Source organism: Coniosporium apollinis, assembly GCF_000281105.1.
Source record: "Coniosporium apollinis CBS 100218 chromosome Unknown supercont1.5, whole genome shotgun sequence".
Taxonomy (NCBI): domain Eukaryota; kingdom Fungi; phylum Ascomycota; class Dothideomycetes; genus Coniosporium; species Coniosporium apollinis.
The window spans coordinates 307,975-327,909 of record NW_006913267.1 but is presented as its reverse complement, the minus strand read 5'-3'; the positions used below and the strand labels follow the sequence as shown (position 1 = coordinate 327,909).

At 52.4% G+C, this 19,935-nt stretch overlaps 4 protein-coding genes across 4 annotated transcripts; 3 read left to right on the top strand and 1 right to left on the bottom strand.

The window, feature by feature from the left end:
* Positions 1 to 4,136: 4,136 nt before the first annotated feature.
* W97_01458 (uncharacterized protein) lies at positions 4,137 to 5,819 on the top strand (the record flags this gene model as incomplete). The annotated part of the gene is made up of 1 exon (XM_007779364.1): positions 4,137 to 5,819. The coding sequence occupies one exon, from the start codon at positions 4,137 to 4,139 to the stop codon at positions 5,817 to 5,819; it is 1,683 nt and encodes a 560-aa protein (XP_007777554.1).
* A 3,654-nt stretch (positions 5,820 to 9,473) lies between these two features.
* Positions 9,474 to 11,709, top strand: W97_01457 (uncharacterized protein; the record flags this gene model as incomplete). Its single annotated transcript, XM_007779363.1, has 4 exons — positions 9,474 to 9,815; positions 9,876 to 10,545; positions 10,595 to 11,500; positions 11,555 to 11,709. 4 exons carry the CDS (start codon positions 9,474 to 9,476, stop codon positions 11,707 to 11,709), a joined length of 2,073 nt encoding a protein of 690 aa, XP_007777553.1.
* A 1,218-nt stretch (positions 11,710 to 12,927) lies between these two features.
* W97_01456 (uncharacterized protein) lies at positions 12,928 to 13,904 on the top strand (the record flags this gene model as incomplete). The annotated part of the gene is made up of 2 exons (XM_007779362.1): positions 12,928 to 13,124; positions 13,202 to 13,904. The coding sequence occupies 2 exons, from the start codon at positions 12,928 to 12,930 to the stop codon at positions 13,902 to 13,904; spliced, it is 900 nt and encodes a 299-aa protein (XP_007777552.1).
* Positions 13,905 to 18,954: 5,050 nt separating this feature from the next.
* W97_01455 (uncharacterized protein) lies at positions 18,955 to 19,932 on the bottom strand (the record flags this gene model as incomplete). The annotated part of the gene is made up of 2 exons (XM_007779361.1): positions 18,955 to 19,805; positions 19,860 to 19,932. 2 exons carry the CDS (start codon positions 19,930 to 19,932, stop codon positions 18,955 to 18,957), a joined length of 924 nt encoding a protein of 307 aa, XP_007777551.1.
* Between the last annotated feature and the right edge of the window lie 3 nt (positions 19,933 to 19,935).

The following is a 19,935-nucleotide window of genomic DNA, read 5'->3' as shown; positions in this document are numbered from 1 at the left end:
AAGCAGGTGGAAGAAGTTCGAGGTCGCTCGAACACATGTGTTGGGCCCAAGAAGACACGCCAAGGGACGAAGACGCGTTTCCCTCTTGCCCCTCTCGGACTGGCGTGAACGCCATTGTAAGCCATGGACGACGAGATGTGTTCAAAGGAGGGGACTCTTGTACGCGTGTTCAGCTGAACCGCGCACCAAACAGAGGCGGCCAGACTTTGGACGGGCGATGAAGGTACAATGACAGTAAGTATCAAGCACCCAACACGCCTCGCCATCTTTTGCCTCGACCATTCTTCTTCCCGTTCCGCACGTCAAATTTAGAAGTCGCCGAAGACCCTGGCGCAGCCACAGAGATGGCTTTAGCTGCTTTGACAAGCCCTTCTGTCGATCATCGGAGATCTGTGACTGGGGGCAACTCATCGTGGCGCCGGGGATTACCAGTCGATATCTCATCAAGAACCGCATGCTGAGATTGCGGTTGTCGCTAGAAAATGCTCTACGGACGTTGGCACTGATAGACGGGGATCCGTTGTCTTGATCGCATTGCGAGTTGCACTCCAACAGAAATCTTCGAACGGCTGTTTCCCGAGCACAAAGTCTCGCGGTCCTCGCGTCGCTTTCCGTGCGCTTTGCAACTGTGGAACCATGTGCGGCCGCTCCTCCGGCTGTTGCATGAAACTGCGGCTTCGGAACAAGCCGCTCCCGGCAAAGAACTTCCTCAAGATGCGACTTCCCGTGCACGGCGTCCACGAGTGCAGAAACCGGGAACCTTGCGGTCTCGACAAGACCCCCTATCCCGGAAATGAGGGAGCATCGATCTTCCGGGGGTGCCAAGCATGATTTGCAGGGCGCTTTTTGCGGCTGGCTTGTTTCCCAGCACGGTAGAGGCGACGCGGCGTTGCCCTAGTGGAGTACCGTAAGTAAATGCTTAACAGGAAGAGAGACTAACCCTAGCTGCTCTATCTGAAGAACTATGGTACCACGGGACTTGTTGTAACCACAGGACAGTCAATGACAAGTAACGCTGGTGGAGCATCGGCACGGGAAAGCGGATCAGGACCAAGATGTTCGCAGACGCTTGTGTTTCATCATGCTACTACCGATGATGGCATGCCTTAGTGACGTGGTTTCAAATTGACAATGCTCAGATGACACTTTTTGAACCAGCTCGATATTAGAGTACGATGCTAAGCAAAGCACGCGTCTCAATGTTCAGGACTTCAAGTAGGAGCGGTCTGGACTATCGCTAACAATTCATATAAGCCTGCGACCTCGAGAGAAGACCAACCGTTTAGGATTGTCACATGCCTGCGAATAGCAAAATTTTGTTAAAGGGCTGCTTGCAGCGAACGGCGGATCATTGCCGCGGCACTTCGGCCTCATGCTGCCTCCAGCGCGTTGAGATGTCACGGGCAGTCGCTTCACTGGCAATGCGAACACATCGAAAGGATCCCCGGCGTATGTTGTGCAGTACTTTGATGCCATACTTCGTGGACGTGGAGACAGGAGAACGGATCTTCCAGCCACGGCGTCCTTGTGCAGCACTGCAACCGCGGATGCTCTGCATGCTAGCGATGGAAGACGCTCACCGAGGACAAGCATCGTAACTTTGCAGCAGCTGTATGTGCCAGTAGCTAGTACTTGTCAGCTACCATCCAGCCACCCAACACTCTACTGCAGCCGCCGGTACCGCGCTGTCGCGCTCATTATTGAGCGCTACTATAATTCCGCAGACCTGGCGTTGGTGTCGCCGGGGATACAAGTGCATCGTTGCTAGCCTCAACTTTTTCAGAGCACCATTGGATCCAGTGCTGAATTGCCCTATCCGATGGAATCAGGAATTTCTTTCCTTGCGTTTTGCGTCACGGATCCGTAAATAGAGCTGAGCGTTGCGTGGACCGCCATGTCAAAGCATAACCTAGACAATTCAGTCATCCCCAACTCTACATAAGTAGTCATCTCAGGCACCGACTATGTTGGGGCCTTGAATCTCGGGGTTTTCGAGGCCATCATCCATCTTTTGGAAAGGAAACCCCTGTTCAGTCACTGGCCATGATTGCCGGAATCATTTTCGCTGTCTCAGTGCTTGCTTCTCAACCGCAGGACTACTGTGTGGAGAAGCACTTTTCCCGGGAACAACACTGTCGTTCGCGCGTATCATGCTCATCTGCCTTAACGCTAGAAAATCGAGGTGCATCAAGGTCTCGAGTGCCGTACAGAGCCTGGGCGCAAGACGTAGCCATCTTCCAAGAATCTAATGTAGCCCACGGAGCCCGATCTTCAGTGAAAACTCTGTTGCAGCTCTAAACTACCGCGTTTAATCCAAACAGCACATTTTCAAAAGTACTGCAGGTCTTGCAGCATTGCTGCCCATTCCTTCCGACAACAATCACTTCAACGGCAGCCCATTGCATTTTTGCTTTGCGCGCATACTTTTCTCCGCGCGTTCTCACTGTTTTGGTTGGCATGAGCTCTCAAGAGGCGCTCGTCCAAGGCAAGACTACTACGACGGCGGATCGGTTCTCTACGACGGCGCAAGAGGCATATCTACTCGTGCTGGTCGCCTAGGACAATCCATGAAGTTCCGCATTATCATGCTTTTGTTGTCGACTTGGAAGGAAACCACCATTCTTTCCACAGAACCACTCGCGGAGCCCTCGTCGCTCACTTGGTCCCGGTCCGCTTCTCGCGACGCTGACTATTCATCACAAGCAACATCCTCGTCAAGATACTCTAGTCGCCTCTGGTTCAGGCATCTATTCCAAGCTGTAGCGCATGTCGGACCGTAATGCGGGCCGTTTCGCTCGAGATCACCGAGATGCTGGCTTTGGCGTCGACGCGGTATCCACTGGCTATCGCTCTACAGACGAATAGGACTTCAAACCGCTACCAACATGCATGTGGCTTTAGTCATGCCGCATGAGCTGCATCATGGAGTTTCTTAGCTTTGGTGGCATACAAAAACATTCTCTAGTGCTTGATTGGTATCCTCCGGAGCCCAAAAAATTGGCGGGCCGGACATATCGGTCAAGATTTTAGCAGGACATCCGCTCTAACGATAGAGTAGAACTTGAAATGTTTAGCGGAAATCCCAGGATCACCTTTTCAGCTTTCAACTGTCTATCTTCAACTAGTTCAGTAGTTACGGTACGGAGTCTATTTGTCACCGGTCTCTCATTGAACTGCGCTCCGAGAGTGAACTCACGCTGGCGAAAGTTTGGCATCAAAACCATTGCGCAAAATCTTTTACACGCTCGAGGATTTCTAGCTCACGGAACAAGATTAACGACAGCCCCTTTAACCGCGTCAAGCCTTTCTGGTCGCACTCAAGCGGATGGCCGCGTAATTCAGGCTCGGCAGATGTTGATGTTACTCCGCCAGCCCGTGCGTATCTTAATTCGCCTGCCAGTGCTTTGGGGGAAAGGCATACACTCTACTCAAAATTCCCTGCTATATTCTGGAGCTTCTTATGTTCCGTCCGCTTATGCAGGCTTTATGAGACGACGCGTTCATTGTGCCGGTTCTAGAATCATGCCCAATGGGTTCGGCGGAAGTCAGGGATCTCAGGGGCGTCAAAGTGTTCGCCTAGCTGCTCAGTACATCCAGTTTGGTATGGTTTTACGGATGGTAAGGCTAGGTCAAATGTTCCACTACACAACTACTACGACGTAGCTGCCGTAATTACTTTCCCTGTCTGTGTAAAATAATTCAGCGATATCTTTACTATCTATTCAATCCGTACAAGGGAATAGCCCGTCTTTGAGTGGTCGTTTTCTCGTGGTTCAGCATCTGAGAGGGCTAGTGAGTACATTGGAGTTTCTGTCTCTCATTTCTTAACGCAGCCTCTTTGTCTCATACTATGCTTAGTATAATGTACCGCGTATCTGCTGTTGTGTTTGCATTGCTGTCTTTGTCTCCTCTTCAACAATGCCTTTGTACACTTCCGTCGTCTCATTTATATTCCTCTTCGGCCACATTCGATTGCAGCAGATTTCGCTCTCGCGCCGCCGTCCACGAGAACCTTCTACAATTGCAGGTCAGTTGTTTTAAAGGAACTCAAACGTCGAACTTCCAACATCTTTCGAACTTCGCAAGACTACAGTCACTTCGACAAGATGGCGGCGACACGGGCTCTGTATCTAAACATGGCTTCTCCATCCAAGAAGGGAAAGTCTCGATCTTCTCAGGATCACATGTCCTATCGCGATCTCTCCGAGTCCGACATCATGCTGCTTACAGGCACCCTGTCCCACGCACCGCCACCATTCCTACATCATTCAAGCCCGCAAGTAGCCAGCTACAGGCGTGCAACCAAGAAGGAATTGGAGCGCCTACCTGCCCGACTGGAGAACGCAAAGTACTTCACGTTCCGTGGACGGTTCAAGTATGCCTATCACTACGCGCGCGGAGACTCCGGCGTGCTGTGCGAACTGCATGGCCCGCTCAACTACTATGTTGCACGGTCTCTTTTCCACTTTGTCCGCCGAGAGATTGATGACCAGATTCCAGCATTCATCTCCGACCTTCGCGAAGCCGGCGTCTTGACGAAAGAGCAGATCGCCGTCTTTTCTGTGTTTGACACTGTGTCAGGAATGTGGCGCAGCAACTTCACGAATAGCTTCGCAGCTATGAGAGGCGACGGCGGTCTCGCCATGTCCAAGTGGCGGAGGCAGGAAGACCACTGCTACGCTTGCATGCTAGCTCGCTTGGGTGCAGATGAGCAACTGGTCTTCGCACTGGCTGCTGGTATTCTGGGACGACACCGCGGTAAGGGCATCTACATTGCCAACAGCAAGCGTCTGCTGTGGATCGAGTCCTGGCTGTCGGGATTCAAGGATCGTGAGAGGATGATGGACGAGAGTTGGGCGCTGGGAAAGCAGCTCAAGGCTCTTGCGACACAGGTAAGGCGCAGCAAACTGGCGGTTAGAAAGGTAGGAGATGCCCAGAACGAGCCTAAGATACGTTCTTTCAGACAATTGGCTGAGCGCGACATGCAGCGCAGTACGGCAACACCTTCGACGGACCGCACTTTGGTCAATGACGAAGATTCTGCTTCACACCGGCAGCATACCGAATCTAGCAATAGTTGTTCGGGAGAAGAGCTACAGAGGGCCCCCTCAACGGAGTCCACATACTCACAGTCCGAGGACGACGACGAAGGATATGACGACCAGATCATCGAGTCGTACAAGCACAGGACTATCTACACTCCTATGGCTTCCAGTACGGCCCTTCCGAGCGCGATCCCTCCTACGAGCGGGGCAGCAATGGATGCTTACGCCACATGGATCGAAAACGAGGCTTACAGCCCCTCGCCGCCTCGCACGCACCAGACCTCAGAGTGCGTGACCGAGCGCGACGATTCCACCGCTCCGCTCCTCCGCTCCAGCACGGTGCGTGCATCCAGCCAGGCCACGGAAACTCCAAAGCCAAGGAGAAGAGGTGCGCAAACCCAAGCCTTCTCCTACATCAACGCGATCTCCACTGACCCCAGCTGCTCTGCCTCGGCACAAGGCCCCTTCACTGACCCCTTCGCTGACACTGTCTCACAGCATGATCCAAGGCTCTCGACTGCTTCAACTGGCACTCTTATCCTTGACGGACCAGATGAAAATGGGCGGTACACGTCGAAGCGTAGTGTGAGACATGACTCCGAGCAGGTGAGTGAGCGCAGCGAGAGCGAGGCCAGGTGGAAAGATTTCAGGAAGGCGTTGAGGGTCGATGATGAGGATGAGAATGGTAAGTCTGGAGGGGGAGATAGGAGGGAGAGTTCAGGAACGACGTGGTCGCAGTTTGTGACTCCGCGCCGGCCTGATGGGTTCTTCTAGGAAGTGGAAGTCTGGGTCAAAGGGGAATGAGGTGGTATGACGAGCGAGGGGATTAGTGTATCCGCTTGTAGTGGGCACACGTTTAGTTCTTCGGCGCTGGTTGTCGGTTTGTATTAGTTCAGGGTTGCAGAAAATACAAACCGATTAAAAAGGGGTGGAAACAGAAGAGCTATTTGAGTGATGTGTGTGACATTTCGACAATTGATGCTTCTCCCATATAACGAAAGAACAATAATATTTGAAAGCATTCTGTTGCCTCACAAGGAAGAATCGTCGAGGAACGAGATGGAAGATTGGCGGAGTTTGGCTTGCCGAATCGACGGAGTTGGCGATCTCCCGCACACTCCTGAAGCCAAAACGGAAATCCTTAAATGCAAACGAACCTGGAAGAACACATCATGAAGCAAAGGATCGCAAGCGAATACAAACCCAGCATCACGGTCCTAGTCCATCGTCACCATCACCCCGACACGTCGCCATCCACCCTACAATTTGCCGGGTCAGCTGAACCAGCAGTCCATCATCACTATCATACTCTGAAACACTGTCATAGACCAGGATTACGAAGGAAGATTGTGTGGTGGAAATGATAGCGCGAATGGCTCCCTGACGATACCATGCATGTTCTCCACGAAAGTGCTGACAGTCCATATCGTTGAGCTTTAGTGGTCAAGAATTCCATACGAGAAGTTCACGTGGACTTGAAGCTCCGGAACCACGATGCTATACGATCCTGCGCATCCTCCGCCGAAGAGATATTGTCTGGAGCCACATTAGACCTCAGGGTCCTGTCACGGTTTCCCTAGAATAGTACTCTACATCATTAGGCTCTGAAAAAGGCTGGATGAGTAAGGCAAGGCAGGCAAAGTTTCATTATCAAGGGTAATATGAAGACCCCAGTAGTCATAGCATAATCCGAGACAGGCACGTCGGTAGGTCTGTGAGCTTCGCCTTGAGCTCGTGATGTATCTTGTGGCTCCTCTACCCCATGATACACCAACCATGTATCTGGCGCGCCGTGTACAGTTATCAGGGCATCAGCACCATGATGTTTCTCAAGCAAGACTTTAAACGCTTAGGAAATGGATCATTCATTCTTGCATATCGAGCTCGATAACCATAGGTGTTCGAACAAGGACGATATCACGCCTTCGGAGAAATACGATTGAGCTTCTGGGTTGCGGACACCAATTGGGTTGAATACCTCCTTGACGCTCAGGTTAGATCCACCATCCAAAACCGTAAAACAGTTGTGGTCATGGTGATCAGCGAGAAGTCTACGAGCTTCGAAAACGCAAAAGCTGCCATCGACCTGACAGCGGTTCTTAGATATCGGGTGTTGCACACCGTTCGGTTTTCAGTTGGTGAACGTATGGTACGCTTCTTGCAAAGACCAAACCAGTGGATCATATCAGACGCCTCTGGTAGGTATGGAAGAATCATTCTAGGAGCACGATGTTGGTAGATACACTTTGTTCTCTTAGGCTAAGAGCTAAACCAAAACTTGACACTCCCAGACGAGCGTTGAGATGAGACCGTTCCTCCGCATCCCACCTCAATGAGGAAAGACTCGTCTGAGCAACAACCCTATCACCGCCAGCAGTGAACTGACCTGCCGCCTGCACTATTCACCTTATTACGAAAGCCGCCGCGGATACATTGCCCCAGGTGGCATGGCCCTCGCAAGAATCTCGAAAAAGCCAAACAATTCCTCCGGAAACAGATCTTGCTCGTCCTGGGGATTCTCAATCGTGGAGTTGTCAGTGCCAGCACTGTTACTCTGACCTCCAGAAGAGTAGTCTTCCACTTTTAGTACGAACACCCCAGCTTGTCCGCCGCTCGCCGCGTGCGGTGTATGCTGGGAAAATCCAGGAGACCGATAAATGTAGCGGACGGTATTACTGCAGAAAGCCGGACCGGGGCAGGTACTCTCAATGATGCTGATAAGCTCCACCTCCCGGCACGTATGATCGTTGGATGGGGCTTGTGGGCAGAACCGAGGCGGTTGAAGCTCGCGGACGTTGCAATGGGTATGGCGGATTTGAATGAGCTGACACATCTTCCGATCGGGGATGTTTGTTCTGATGAGGTATTCTGGAAGCTTTTGATTGAGACTTGCTCGTGGGAGGCGTTCAATGAAGACTGTTGGATGGAGTCTGTTTGATCTCTGGGTTTTCTGTGGCAGGCATTTTAAGGATTTTATATCAACACGATATGAGGGTCAAGTCTGGAGTGGCGGACTGGAAACAAGACAAGTCCTTTGTGAGGCAAGACACGCTGAGCAAGATCGATGGTATGTGCATGAGACGGCTTTGAGATTGATGGAGCTGCCCGCTACAGTTACAGAGTACAAAGATAACCATCCAAGCTTCTCGAACAACCCGAAGAGTACCCAATTTTCACTGTAAGGTTCCAGTATCAGTTTTGTCTCAGAGCTCATTCCTTGCGCGCCGTCTGGTTATTCGTGGCCGCTCCCAAATGTGTAAATAGGCCATGAGTTGCTCGAGCGATGGCATAGGATTCCTGTTTCGCCTGAACCAACAGGGTGTGCAGAAGTACGCATACGGAACATCCTCCCATTCAAGGGCTGGACAACCATAGATAGCGGGAGGCACATCGTGGATGCTAATCAACCACGGCGGTGACCCGTCACAGAAGGTGATGAGGACGTCCTGCCGCTGCCTGCAACAGAGCTGGGGCACTAGATAATAGAGATAGCACATGGTGAAGCGGAGAGTAAGGGTTCGCACTAATGCTAGCTTCTCTGATGAAGTAAGAGTGTAAGATGCCCTGGGGTTTGGGGGCTTTGAGTACCTCTAGCCGCATGCTGTTACCGTTACTCTGCGCTGACGACACGCTCCATCTACGACTAGTAATCAGTGTGTTGGAGAGCAACTCGTGGTGCTGGTTCCGTTGGTAACGCCAGCTGTAGTTAGTCCTGCTGACCTTCCGATTGCCTCCACTTAGTAACGGCTGTCGACCGCTAACAGATTGTTTTGCAATGGTGACATGACGAAGGACAGCTGAGGACAGACCGAAGCACATACTTCCACTTGATGGGTTCGTAGCGGAGCGCCTCAGACTGTGTTCCCGGAGAACTACAAAGACTTTGCTCTCATACGGAAGGTCCACAGTGACAGGCACAACCTTATCTCACCTTCGTTCCGCGTAGTTCTTCTGTCCCCAAGCTCTTTGCATACTCTGGTCTCTAGAACACCAGACAGCGCAACTACGATTCAACTCTGTGACTGATGTGCTTGTTTTGAGAACGTAGCTACGCACTTCCAAAGATGTCTACAATAGACAGACCTCTTAGAGTCACAAACAGATGTTTCACGTATCAGATGTCTTGGGAGCGTTGGACTGGTATCAAAGAGGGCGACGGTGCGGTGGAGCTAGGCTCGAGCAGGCTTAGTGAGTGCCAAGATTTCAGGGTCCTGAGACTCGACAATGGAATCGTGTCTTTTATGCCCTTGGCCCTTCTAGAACGGGAAACATTTCGAGACTTCCTCGTCGCCGCCGTACGCATGAAGATGTTCTTGAGCTGCTCCTACCTGTACATACGCCGCTGAGAGCACGCGACTATTACAACCACTACCTACGCACACGTCCCGCTCTGAGAAACAGCTACCCAAGCGCTAGCGTCCCCCCACAATGTCGCAAGACTACAATTACGACGAACAGGGACAGTTCTTCCCCTACTTCGTCCTCACCATCGTTGGCCTCATCACACTACCCACCACATACTCCGCCTTCAGGAAGGGCCAGGACCTCGAAAACACAGCGACCCGGATAAAATCCGACTTCCAACCCGAACATGCGGATCTTATTGAAGGACAAAGGAAGAAGCAGAGGAGGAGGGAGCGCAAGCTGAAGCGCATGGTAGTTGCGGCGGCAGGATGGGCGCTCATGGCGGGTATGGTGTACCTGATCATCGTGACGGCGAGGACGGTGCCGAAAATATGGGATCCTTACGATGTGCTTGGGGCTTCAAGGGTAAGTCTAGCTCTTGGGCGACACATTCGCTGTCTGGATCGCTGACAATCCCCGTGCTAGTCCTGGGACGAGAGAAAGATCAAATCGCATTACCGGAAGCTTTCCCTTACGCACCATCCAGACAAACGTCAGCCCGACCCCGCCAAGAATGAGACTGTCGACCTCATCAACGATGAGTGGGTGGAGATGACCAAGGCGTTCAAGACTCTGACGGACGAGGAGGTCAGAAACAATTACATCCAATATGGCCACCCAGACGGCAAGCAGAGCTTCAGTATTGGCATTGCGCTGCCGAAATTTATCATCAGCGAAGGCAACGGCAAATACGTCCTGATGCTCTATGGCGCTCTACTGGGTGTGATTCTGCCATACTTTGTGGGCAAGTGGTGGTATGGCTCTCAGAAAGTTACAAAAGAGAAAATCCTCGTTGCAAGTGCTGGAAACCTGTTCAGGGAGTACGAAAACGAAATGACTGAGGGTGACCTGATCAATGCGATAAGCAGCGGCGAGGAGTTCAAGCATATTCTTCATGGTAAGTCAGATGCAGGATTAGCTAGGATCGAACAACGCATCCTAGCGGATGGAGAGGCATCGCCACTTGCGGGAGGGTTGGGAGTTAAAGACCGTGCCAAGTTACAAGAGCTGGATGAGGGTGTACGCAGGAAAGCTCTTGGACTATTATGGGCATACCTAGGTCGGGTTGAGTTGGACGATCAGGCACTCAACGACGGTGAGTCTATTTCTATTCCTTAGAAGTTACAGCGCTGATAAACACGTAGAAAAATATGAGGTCGCACCAACAGCACTCGCACTGACTGATGCGTTTACGTCCATGTCGTTGGCCTACGGCAATACGAAACCGCTGCTGGCGGCCTACCACACCTCACAGAACCTCATCCAAGCCGTGCCTCCGAGAGCCTCCCCATTACTGCAACTCCCACGCTTTACACCCGCAGTAGTCCGGGCTGTAGAAGGCGAAACCGCAAGGACGCATCTAACAGTGCAAGATTTCATGCGCATCCCGGCCGATCAGCGCAAGAAACGCGCCGTTGGCCCGGGGCTTCTAACGGAAAAGGAATACAATGCTGCTATCCAGATCGCATCGCAACTACCTGCGCTCAAGGTCGAGAAAGCGTTCTTCAAAGTTGTAGGCGAGCGCTTCGTCACGCCAAGCAGTTTGGTCCAGTTCGTTGTCAAAGCGCGAATCATTCCTCCCGGGGCCAACCACATCCCAGAAGTCAACGAGAAGGATCTTGAAGACGTCGATGCCAAAGAAGGCGATCTTGATGCCCTGCACGGCCGCAAGAAGAACGACCCGGAGGACGCTGAAAACCGCATACAGCCTCCCCTCGCGCACGCACCCTTCTTCGCACGAGACCACTCACCGCGATGGCACGTATTCCTTGCTGACAGCAAGCAAGGCAAGATTGCCGTCCCTCCCTTCACCTTCTCGACATTCGATAAGCCGCTCTTTGACGAGCGCGGCAACCCGACATTCAACGTGCAGACGCTGAAGATGCAGTTTGGTGCTCCGCCGCATGCGGGTCGCTACACTTTTGTCATGCACCTGATCTGCGATAGCTATATTGGCATGGATACGAAGATGGAAGTCACACTGGTCGTGGAAGAGGCGTCGAAGGCGGAGGAGATGGTGGAGGAAGAGGAGATTAGCGAGCCGGAAGAAGGTAAGTCGCTATCCGATGCCGTTCATTGTGGCGCATTCACTAATCGAGCTACAGGTACTGTAATGGGGCAGATGAACGCGCTGAAAAAGGATGCTAGTGCTAAGCAGCGTCCACGCCGCGTCGCGGACGAGTCTAGCGGGAGCGATACTGAGGGTGATGAGGAGACAGAAAGCGAGACGGATACCGATACCGATACTGATGACGAGTGATTCATGCCGGAAAAGATGTTATTCGAGGGCATTGCGGGCGTCTAGCGAGGGTGTAGTGGCCGGTCACGTACATCCCTTAACCATGAACCATTATTGATACTACGTCATTTGCTTTAACACCCTTGATATGCTTCTCTCCGCTGATGCGAACAGCTTGTGCGGAATATATCAGCCGCGCTTCCATTCCTTCCTTCTCGATGGATCTTAATCCAGCCCTGGAAAGAGAATATTCGCGGGCACGCCCTCAAGTCGCTGCAAAGCCAGGGACCGGAGACTCATGTCTCAGGTATCAGGCTGCGAAGCGCTGATATCACCTGACTGTACTGAACAGACCCGCACGACTACCGCCCTTCCAGTTCACGCCTCAAAGGGCAGCACCTTCTTATGCAAAGTAATCGTCAATCAGTTATCAAGCGTGAGCTAAGGTCGAACTAGTATAAAAATAGAAAATTACGAAGATGTAACCAGACATGCGAGAGCAAGGGTGGCCCGTTAGTGCGTTACATAACGGGATGTGCAGTGAGCCGTGCCATTCGACGATCATGCAGCCTGAAATCTGCCGCATCAAGCTTAACACCCCTGCTAGACCCGATTCAAGCTTGTGTCAGACCGTTAGTGGAGCTGTCCCTGCTTGAGATACCGTTGTCCCTGCGCACCCTGATAAAGACTCCCTTGGGGAGCATCGTGATACGGGATAGATTAATACGGGTGTGACCTCCAATATGACTCGTTTCAGCGCTTTTCCAGTCTCCTACATCTCTTCAACATCATGTCATTTATTCGAGAACCGGTCTGAGTACCGCTGTTGTTCAGTGCGGTGACGCTCCTAGATATGCTACTGGCCTTAAGCAAGGGTGAGTGCATCCCTCGCATGAGTGAATCTCTCACCAGCAGACAGCCTCCTTGACTCTTCTGAATACTTGGTTGGTGCAAGATGAAGTTCATAACGACCATCGCCAGCCATGATCCTAAGCTAACATGATTTCTCCCCAGTACGAGAAAGTCCTCAGCCCAACATACCGCCCAGCAATACTCCCAAAAACGTCTCCGTTAACACGACGCCAGACCCGCGCTCTCCTCTTTGCCTTCCTCGTGCTCGTCTGCCTCATTCTCGGCCCTCGGATCTATCCTACACATGATTTTCGATTGCCTTCTGTACCCTTACGGGTACCAGGCAGAGCCCTCATCAAAGATGGACCGCGCATCGCGAAGGCGACCATGCTCTACGGCCAGCCGAACGAGCTGTACGAGCTCGCGCTCAAAACCCACGAGCGGCATAGCAAGCAGCACGGCTATGAGATGCACGTTCTGCGGCGCGGCATCACTGGGGGATACTGGAACAAGCTGGCCTTCCTCCTGAAACTGGTGATCCAAGAGCTGGAGAAGCCGGAATCCGAGCGGACAGACTGGATAATGTGCGTTCCGCAGCCCCCAAACCCTCAGCGCCCCAACACAGCAGACCGGGCTTTGCTGATCAGAAACACCTGAACAGGTATACCGACGCCTCAACCCTCCTCCTAAACCACCTCCTCCCTCTGCACATCTTCCTTCCACCCTCCTCTCCCGAGTTCGCTCACATCCACTTTCTCAGCTCCCGCTCCCCCACCGGCACCCTCAACGCCGACGTCTTCTTCCTCCACATCGACCCCTGGACCGTCAAATTTCTGATCCGCGCTATGGCGGTCCCGATGATCGACCAGCAGGTCCAGCTCGGACACGCCATGGACGCAACCGCGATGGCGCTGGTGCTGAACGAAACCGAGTTCCGGGGCGCAGCGATGTACCAGCCGGCAGGGTGGTACCATGGCGTGCAGACGCGGGAGGGGTTCTCAGGGCATGCGGGAGATCTGCTGGTTTCGCTGCCGGCGGAGCTGATGGGGGAGCGGTGGCGGTTCCTGAGGGAGTGGGTGGAGAGGTTGGGGAGGGAGGGGGGGCGGTATGGTGTCTCGCTGAGGGAAACGAATTATCCGGCTCTGATTGCGACGTTTTGGGAGCGGGTGAGGAGGGCGAGGGGGGTGCTGCGTGATGCGGAGGAGTTTGCGGAGAGGGAGAGGGGAGACGTGAACGAGGAGTTGAAAAGGGCGATCGGTCGGCTTAAGGATGCCATTGTGTGGATGCCGGAAAGCGAGGATGTGCTTGGTGAGGCGGAGGAGGCGTGTCGGCGAGGGATGAAGGCCCCGCCGACGATGAGGTGATATGGTGCGGCATAGGGAAGAAGGAAACGGTCGACGTATTTGTAGCTGTACCAAAGCGAGCATTGCCGTGGCGTTTCGGGAAGATACCTCGGGGCTGGTGAAGCTTAAAATTGTTGGATTGTTAGTGTCAATGGGCCAACTTGGCTTTGCCCTGTCGCTTGATCTGTTGATCATCGAATTTGGAGTCGCTTCTCGTACGTTTCCGCTTGCCTGCGGACAATGCCACGATGATCGCTGGCGAGGAGCGTGGTGGTTCCTGAGCTCGCTACACTGCCATACAGCTCTTCTGATGTTACTCGAGAGGGCACTGCATCCAGTCAGATGCCAGTCCCGGGTCGCAGCATTGTCCTGTCTAAAGTGGTGCATGCAACTTACTGAGACCCGGAGGCGTGACTGACCCGGATGATGCCGCTTTCGTTCTTGATAATCCTGCAATCGCGTCCGGAAAGTGGAGCTAAACAGGGCGTTGCTGTAGATACGTGGTACAGAGCACTGAACAGGTAGGCAATAACTAGCTAGAGAAGATATGAATCCATCAAGGATAGGAAACAAGGCAAACCGGATACAACTAGACAATCCAGGCCAGCTCTTCTTTCATTGTTCCAGTCCAAGGCCCTTTCATAATTGCACAGACCCCTAAACGACTGTACGTTGAAACAAGAGGGCCCGGAGACGTACTGTCAGATGTCTCACAAGGGTCAAGCCACTTCAACAACAGGCCATAGTAGTATAGCACTTCACTGGAGCGGTAGGTATCCCCTTCGTAAAGGCAGAGACAATGCACGCGATCGCCGTTGTAATCAACATCCTCATCGAAAGCAGCGAATCCGAGTAGGTCTCCATCTTCACCGCGGATGTCCCTCGGCCGGTAAAACATCGGAAAGTAGAGATCTCCTTTCTCATCGCGAATATAGTCCAACCACCCCTCAAGCGGCGGCGATGTCTCAGAGAAATCTGAAGATTCAGATGTCGCAGTCTGATCATCAAAATCATCAAAATCATCAAAGATCCGACCGTTCGTTGCAAGGCCCGTTAGCACGAGTCGCCGACCTTCGTCAGCAGTGTCGACGTAAGCTCCAATGCGCCTTGCACAGCGGCCTGGACTTGGTTTTAGAGGCACTATGTAACCTCTTGTAGATGCCCAGGACCAAGAGGGAAACGCAGCCAAAGCTTGGATCCTCTCGAGGTAAGCGTAGCTTCTTGTCCACAAAAGAGCTTCGGGCAGTTCCCCTGTCCAAATTCCCATAATATAATCGTCCTCTCTAGATTTCTTGAACTCGTTAGCAAGCCCCTGGATGGCTGCTAATTTGTCTGTCTCATTGGTGAGTTGGCCGGCTGAGTATTGACTGACGGTCCACATCCATCCCCGATCCGTCGCCAGGTCGTGCACATGTCCGTCGTTCCCGCATCCCTTGCCCGGGTAGGTGCTGCAGCTCCACATTATGTTGCCTTCCAGGAAATGTACGATTCTTCGGGCAAGGTACCATTCCTGAACAGCCCAACCTCGTTTTGCCAACGGAGAGCGTTCTGTGTAACATAAAGACCAATGGGGTGCTTTGTAGATATTAAAGGATCCAACCACAACGTCGTCACGATAGAATGGCAGGGTAACTACTGAGGGCGAGGCCTGGCGCTTCGAAAAGCATCCTTCGGTCGGATCTCGGGCGCCAGACGCTGCGATAACAAGTCGGGCGTTCTGGTAGTATTGACCTACATGCTGGCACTCTCTCTTCCAGTCGCCTTGGTCGCCTTGGTCACCTTGGATGATACACAGGGCATCGATCCAAAGGTACCTAATTCTAAGGCTGCGTGTCACTTTGATCGCATCGCGATACGTTTTTGGGAGATCTGATATCCAAATGCCGCTTAGATGTTGTCGTAAATTATTTTGTGTTGTACGAAGTGGTCTTTTGCTTTCGGGGCCCCAACAATAGCTTAGTATGTTGTAGGGTTTACGATACCCAGAACCCTCGATTAGACGGATCTTCTGAGAAGAGAGGTTCTCTCCTAGATCGAGAATCCGACTTGGAAGCGTTGGCTCATGCTCTAGGGAGTTGCCACTAATTGTCTCTTTGCATGCTTGGTGGCTCGAAAGACAGTGCTCGAGACGACTGCGAATCCAAAACAGTGATTCTGGCGATCCTTGATGCGTGGGAATTCTTTCCATGAAACGACCAGATCTTGCGGCCTCGCTTCCTGTAACCCAACAGTCAGAGATTGCTCTTCACGGTCTCACATCGGGCCATCAACCTGGACTCGTGTTACAAGGTAGGATGTGGAGTCATGAAGGCTGCTAGTCTAGGGAACAACGTAGATGCTTGTGGATGGTACTCTCATACACCCGAGCATTACATTCCTTCGGTAACTAGCAGCCAAGTCCTAGCCAGGCACATGGTGGGCAGGACCGGCTAGATAGATTGAAACCGTTGCACGTACCTGGCGTCGCATAGAGTAGGAGAGTTCTCCCGGATGGATCCGTTTCCGTTTCCCACCAGAGTCTGTGCAGACTTATATCGTCTGACGTCCAATTCCCTCCAAACACGTGGATTTTAGCGGGAATATCTTGGGGCACTTCCATGATCTTCTCCAAAGCGTCAGACTCGTCAGACTCGTTAGACTCTTCAGACTCCCCTTCTGCATCATAGGAGTTCCGACCGTCCAAGAAGAGCCAGCAGAGCGGACACGTTTTCGCAGATGCGGACGGATCTGAGGCATTCGTAAGATGCTCAAAGTCGGAGCGGATATGCCAGGGACAGTTACGGCTCCATATACGATAATACTCCGAACGATGCTTTGTTGATAATTCTTTCGCGAAGTTGATGCAATTGCTGCAGAGAGACATAACGTGAAACCAGTAGCAGTGCTGTAGCAGGAGGTAATCCTCAAAGTGGCATTCGAAGACGTGAAGGACGAGATCACCGAGCGAAAGAACGGTCTCCGCCCAGTCTCATAGCCTTCCTCCTACGTTTCGGAGGTTACTGAAGAAACCTGGGAAATGTTCTGATGTCCAAAGTTCGAAGGCCGGGATTAGCGGGTTGGAGCTTGTGTATTCCTAACGTTGCTGCTGGCTGAGAGTAGGAGGGGATATAGGAATCGAAGATAGTCAGGTGGTTGAATGCGTTTCTGCTTAACTGTGATCATACGAAGTCTAGGAGACGGCTGACCGACAACGCCAAAGCAATGTTATCAGGCTGAGGAGAAGGAGTGAGGTCCGATGGCGTACTTCTACACAGCCCTCCTGCATGACAACCTTGGAAGGGCTTGACCGGCGGAACGAGAGTCCGGCTGTTGTACTACAACTGCAGTGTCAACACCAACACAACTCAATATACCTTGTTAGCCCTGGTCTAAGGCACCACTGCTGCATAGCCTCAGTTCACGAGTACCAATCAATGACGCTATCGGGAGCCCGTCCTTCGCACCGCCGCCTTGCTGTACGGAGGGCGATGGGACACCCGATGTCGGAAAGGATGGCAGTGCATGGACTTGAGCCCAGGTAGGGGGCTGTACAACAGCCTCACGGTGGGTAGCGTTGTTTTCGCCTCCGCCTGCTTGGCGTCTATGGTCCCAGATGGCGCATTTTTCTTACCGTCTCATTATTCACGTTGACTCTTTTCTTGTTTACGAGCCTTTGTGAGTACCTGTATTTCGGTCGCCGTCTGTACACCGTGGGCCTTCTGATCAAAACATGGCGGCCGAGTTCACAACCATAGCTACAGCTATCCAGCTCGCTGATATCAGCCGTAGACTGGTGAAAGAAGTATACAGCTTCACGGCAGCTCTTAAAGACACCAAGAGCGAGCTCATGAGGTTTCATGATCGTGTCATCAATTTGGAACAACGTACTACCATTGTAGCTAAGATTTATCAATCTCTAAAGAACTGACTAGGACCTCCCTTGGATCGGACACCGTCCAGTCATGACCGATGGCTCACTAGACTGAAGAGCGTCCTCAACGAATGTTGAATTTCAAATATTGGATACTGCAAAGGCAATAGTGCGTTCGCACTTTTGCTTTTCAACAAAAAGAGACCAGTAAGTGGTGTTTGATCTTGGAACAGCGTGCGACCGCTATTGCTACTCTTCTCTCAGTCATCGGAAGGTAGGCTTCACCACCCCAAGTCCATCGACCATCATATCCGTTAGCGCTAGCCCACGGCTGCCTATGCACAATGATGTCGAATCTTACACGCGTATGGGGCATGTAGTTCAGACCTTGAATAATCCAACTGCAAAGACCATCTTACCTGATCATCTACTTCCACTCGGTCAGCATTTATCCAGAGAAGCAACACTTGCAGAGCAGCGGTACAATTCGCTTCAAGACAGGCTTGCTCAGGTTGGGACCAACGCCAACCTACTCGCCGATGGTACCCAGGGACTACACAATAGTCTCACACGAGCCGCCACGGCCATTAAAGGCAGGATCTCTCCACTCGAGTCCCGCGTCGCTGCTCTCGGAAGCAATATGCTAGCCACGTAGATCAGCAACGCCCTTCCGGAACCGGATATGGCCTCTGTAGACGCGATGGCGTATCTGGGAGCCTTGGCCACGGTGCATCCTCTCCTTCGCAACTGGGTATGCACCTTAGTATCTGGGGTCCAGGTTGACAGCTTACTAGAAGCCGCATGTTGGCTCTTAGAAGAGTTTGAGAGGCTCTTCGCCGACGTCTGTGCCGCTGCTGCAGAAGCTCTGAGGCAGTCCGCGACGGCGCGGCTGGGTACACAGTACTAGAGAGCGCGGGATAGGCGCTCACGGTTACCGGTGTCCTTGAAAATCCTCGCAAACTGTCTTGCTCGTCGACCTCAAACCAATGTGATGCAGGAGTTTTGTTATGGACATTGCATAGGGGAATGAATGAACAAAGAAGATTGATATAACAACAAGAAAATCGCCGCATGCTTCAGGATCGAGGGCGGCTACTGAAGCCGTAGTAAAAAGCTTCCCTTACTTTGACCATATGGTATCGCTAAAAACCGGACTCAACGCCATGATGCACGCTAATCTCTCATGAATTGTATCCAACTTTTGAGATACGGAGATGTTGATCAATCCCCTTCGTGAATGACCGCCATGTCCAGCACTTCCGCTCTTGCTCTCCCTTTGGTTTGTGTTCCGATAAACTCCGTAAGCGTCTTGAAAGCGCCAGGCTCCACGAAGCCAACGACTTCCCACTCCTCGCCAAGCACATCCTGTGTCTCGACCTGCTCCACATAGCTCAGTATTCTGTCCTTTACAGTACCCTTCGCTTGGTCCTCGCCATCTTCAGCTGCGCTGCTCTTCGGTGCGGCCTTGACTGCCTGCTTGAGTACGCCTGTCGGACACGTGATGCGTAGCCGCATCCGCGCTCTCGACACCGGTATCGGTTGATGTGCAATCAGCGCCTTCATAGCGTCTAGCGCTTGCGATTTCGCTGACTTGTTCGTGACTACACCAGTCCACCTCGGTAGCTCCCGCATTTTTCCGCCTTCGGCTTCGCCATTTGTCGGAGTCGCTGTTCCACTGGCACTCGGCGTCCCATGCGCATTCGCTCCTTGCGAGCTCAGCTGGTCAAGCGCCTTCTCGATCATGCCTGCTGTGTACACTCTCTTGCTCGTAGGGTCCACTAGCTTCCCAGCCACAATATCAACCACTTCATTGTGGATCTGTTCCAACTGTGCTTCCCGCTCCTTCTCGCCAACCTGGATGTCGCCCTTCTTCAGAATCTCGAGTATGATGTCATCGCGTGAGGTGTCTTTGCCGAATGATTTTGCGAGGTCTTCCTTGGACGCGACCTGGCCTTTGCTGACGTTGAGGAAGACGTTGGGGATCTGGAGCACGTTGTCGAGATCCTTCTCGGTGCCGGAGCGCCATTCGAGGACTTTGTTCTTGTAACAGGCGACCTCGAAGCGCTTTTTGCCTGGGAGAAGAGCTTCAGCGTGCGGTTCAGCAATAGGCGCGCCCCGTGACATACCCTTTTTCATGCGCACAAGCGATACATTGGTGAGCCTTATTTGGTTTGACGGCTGGTTGATATTCTGAGGCATTTT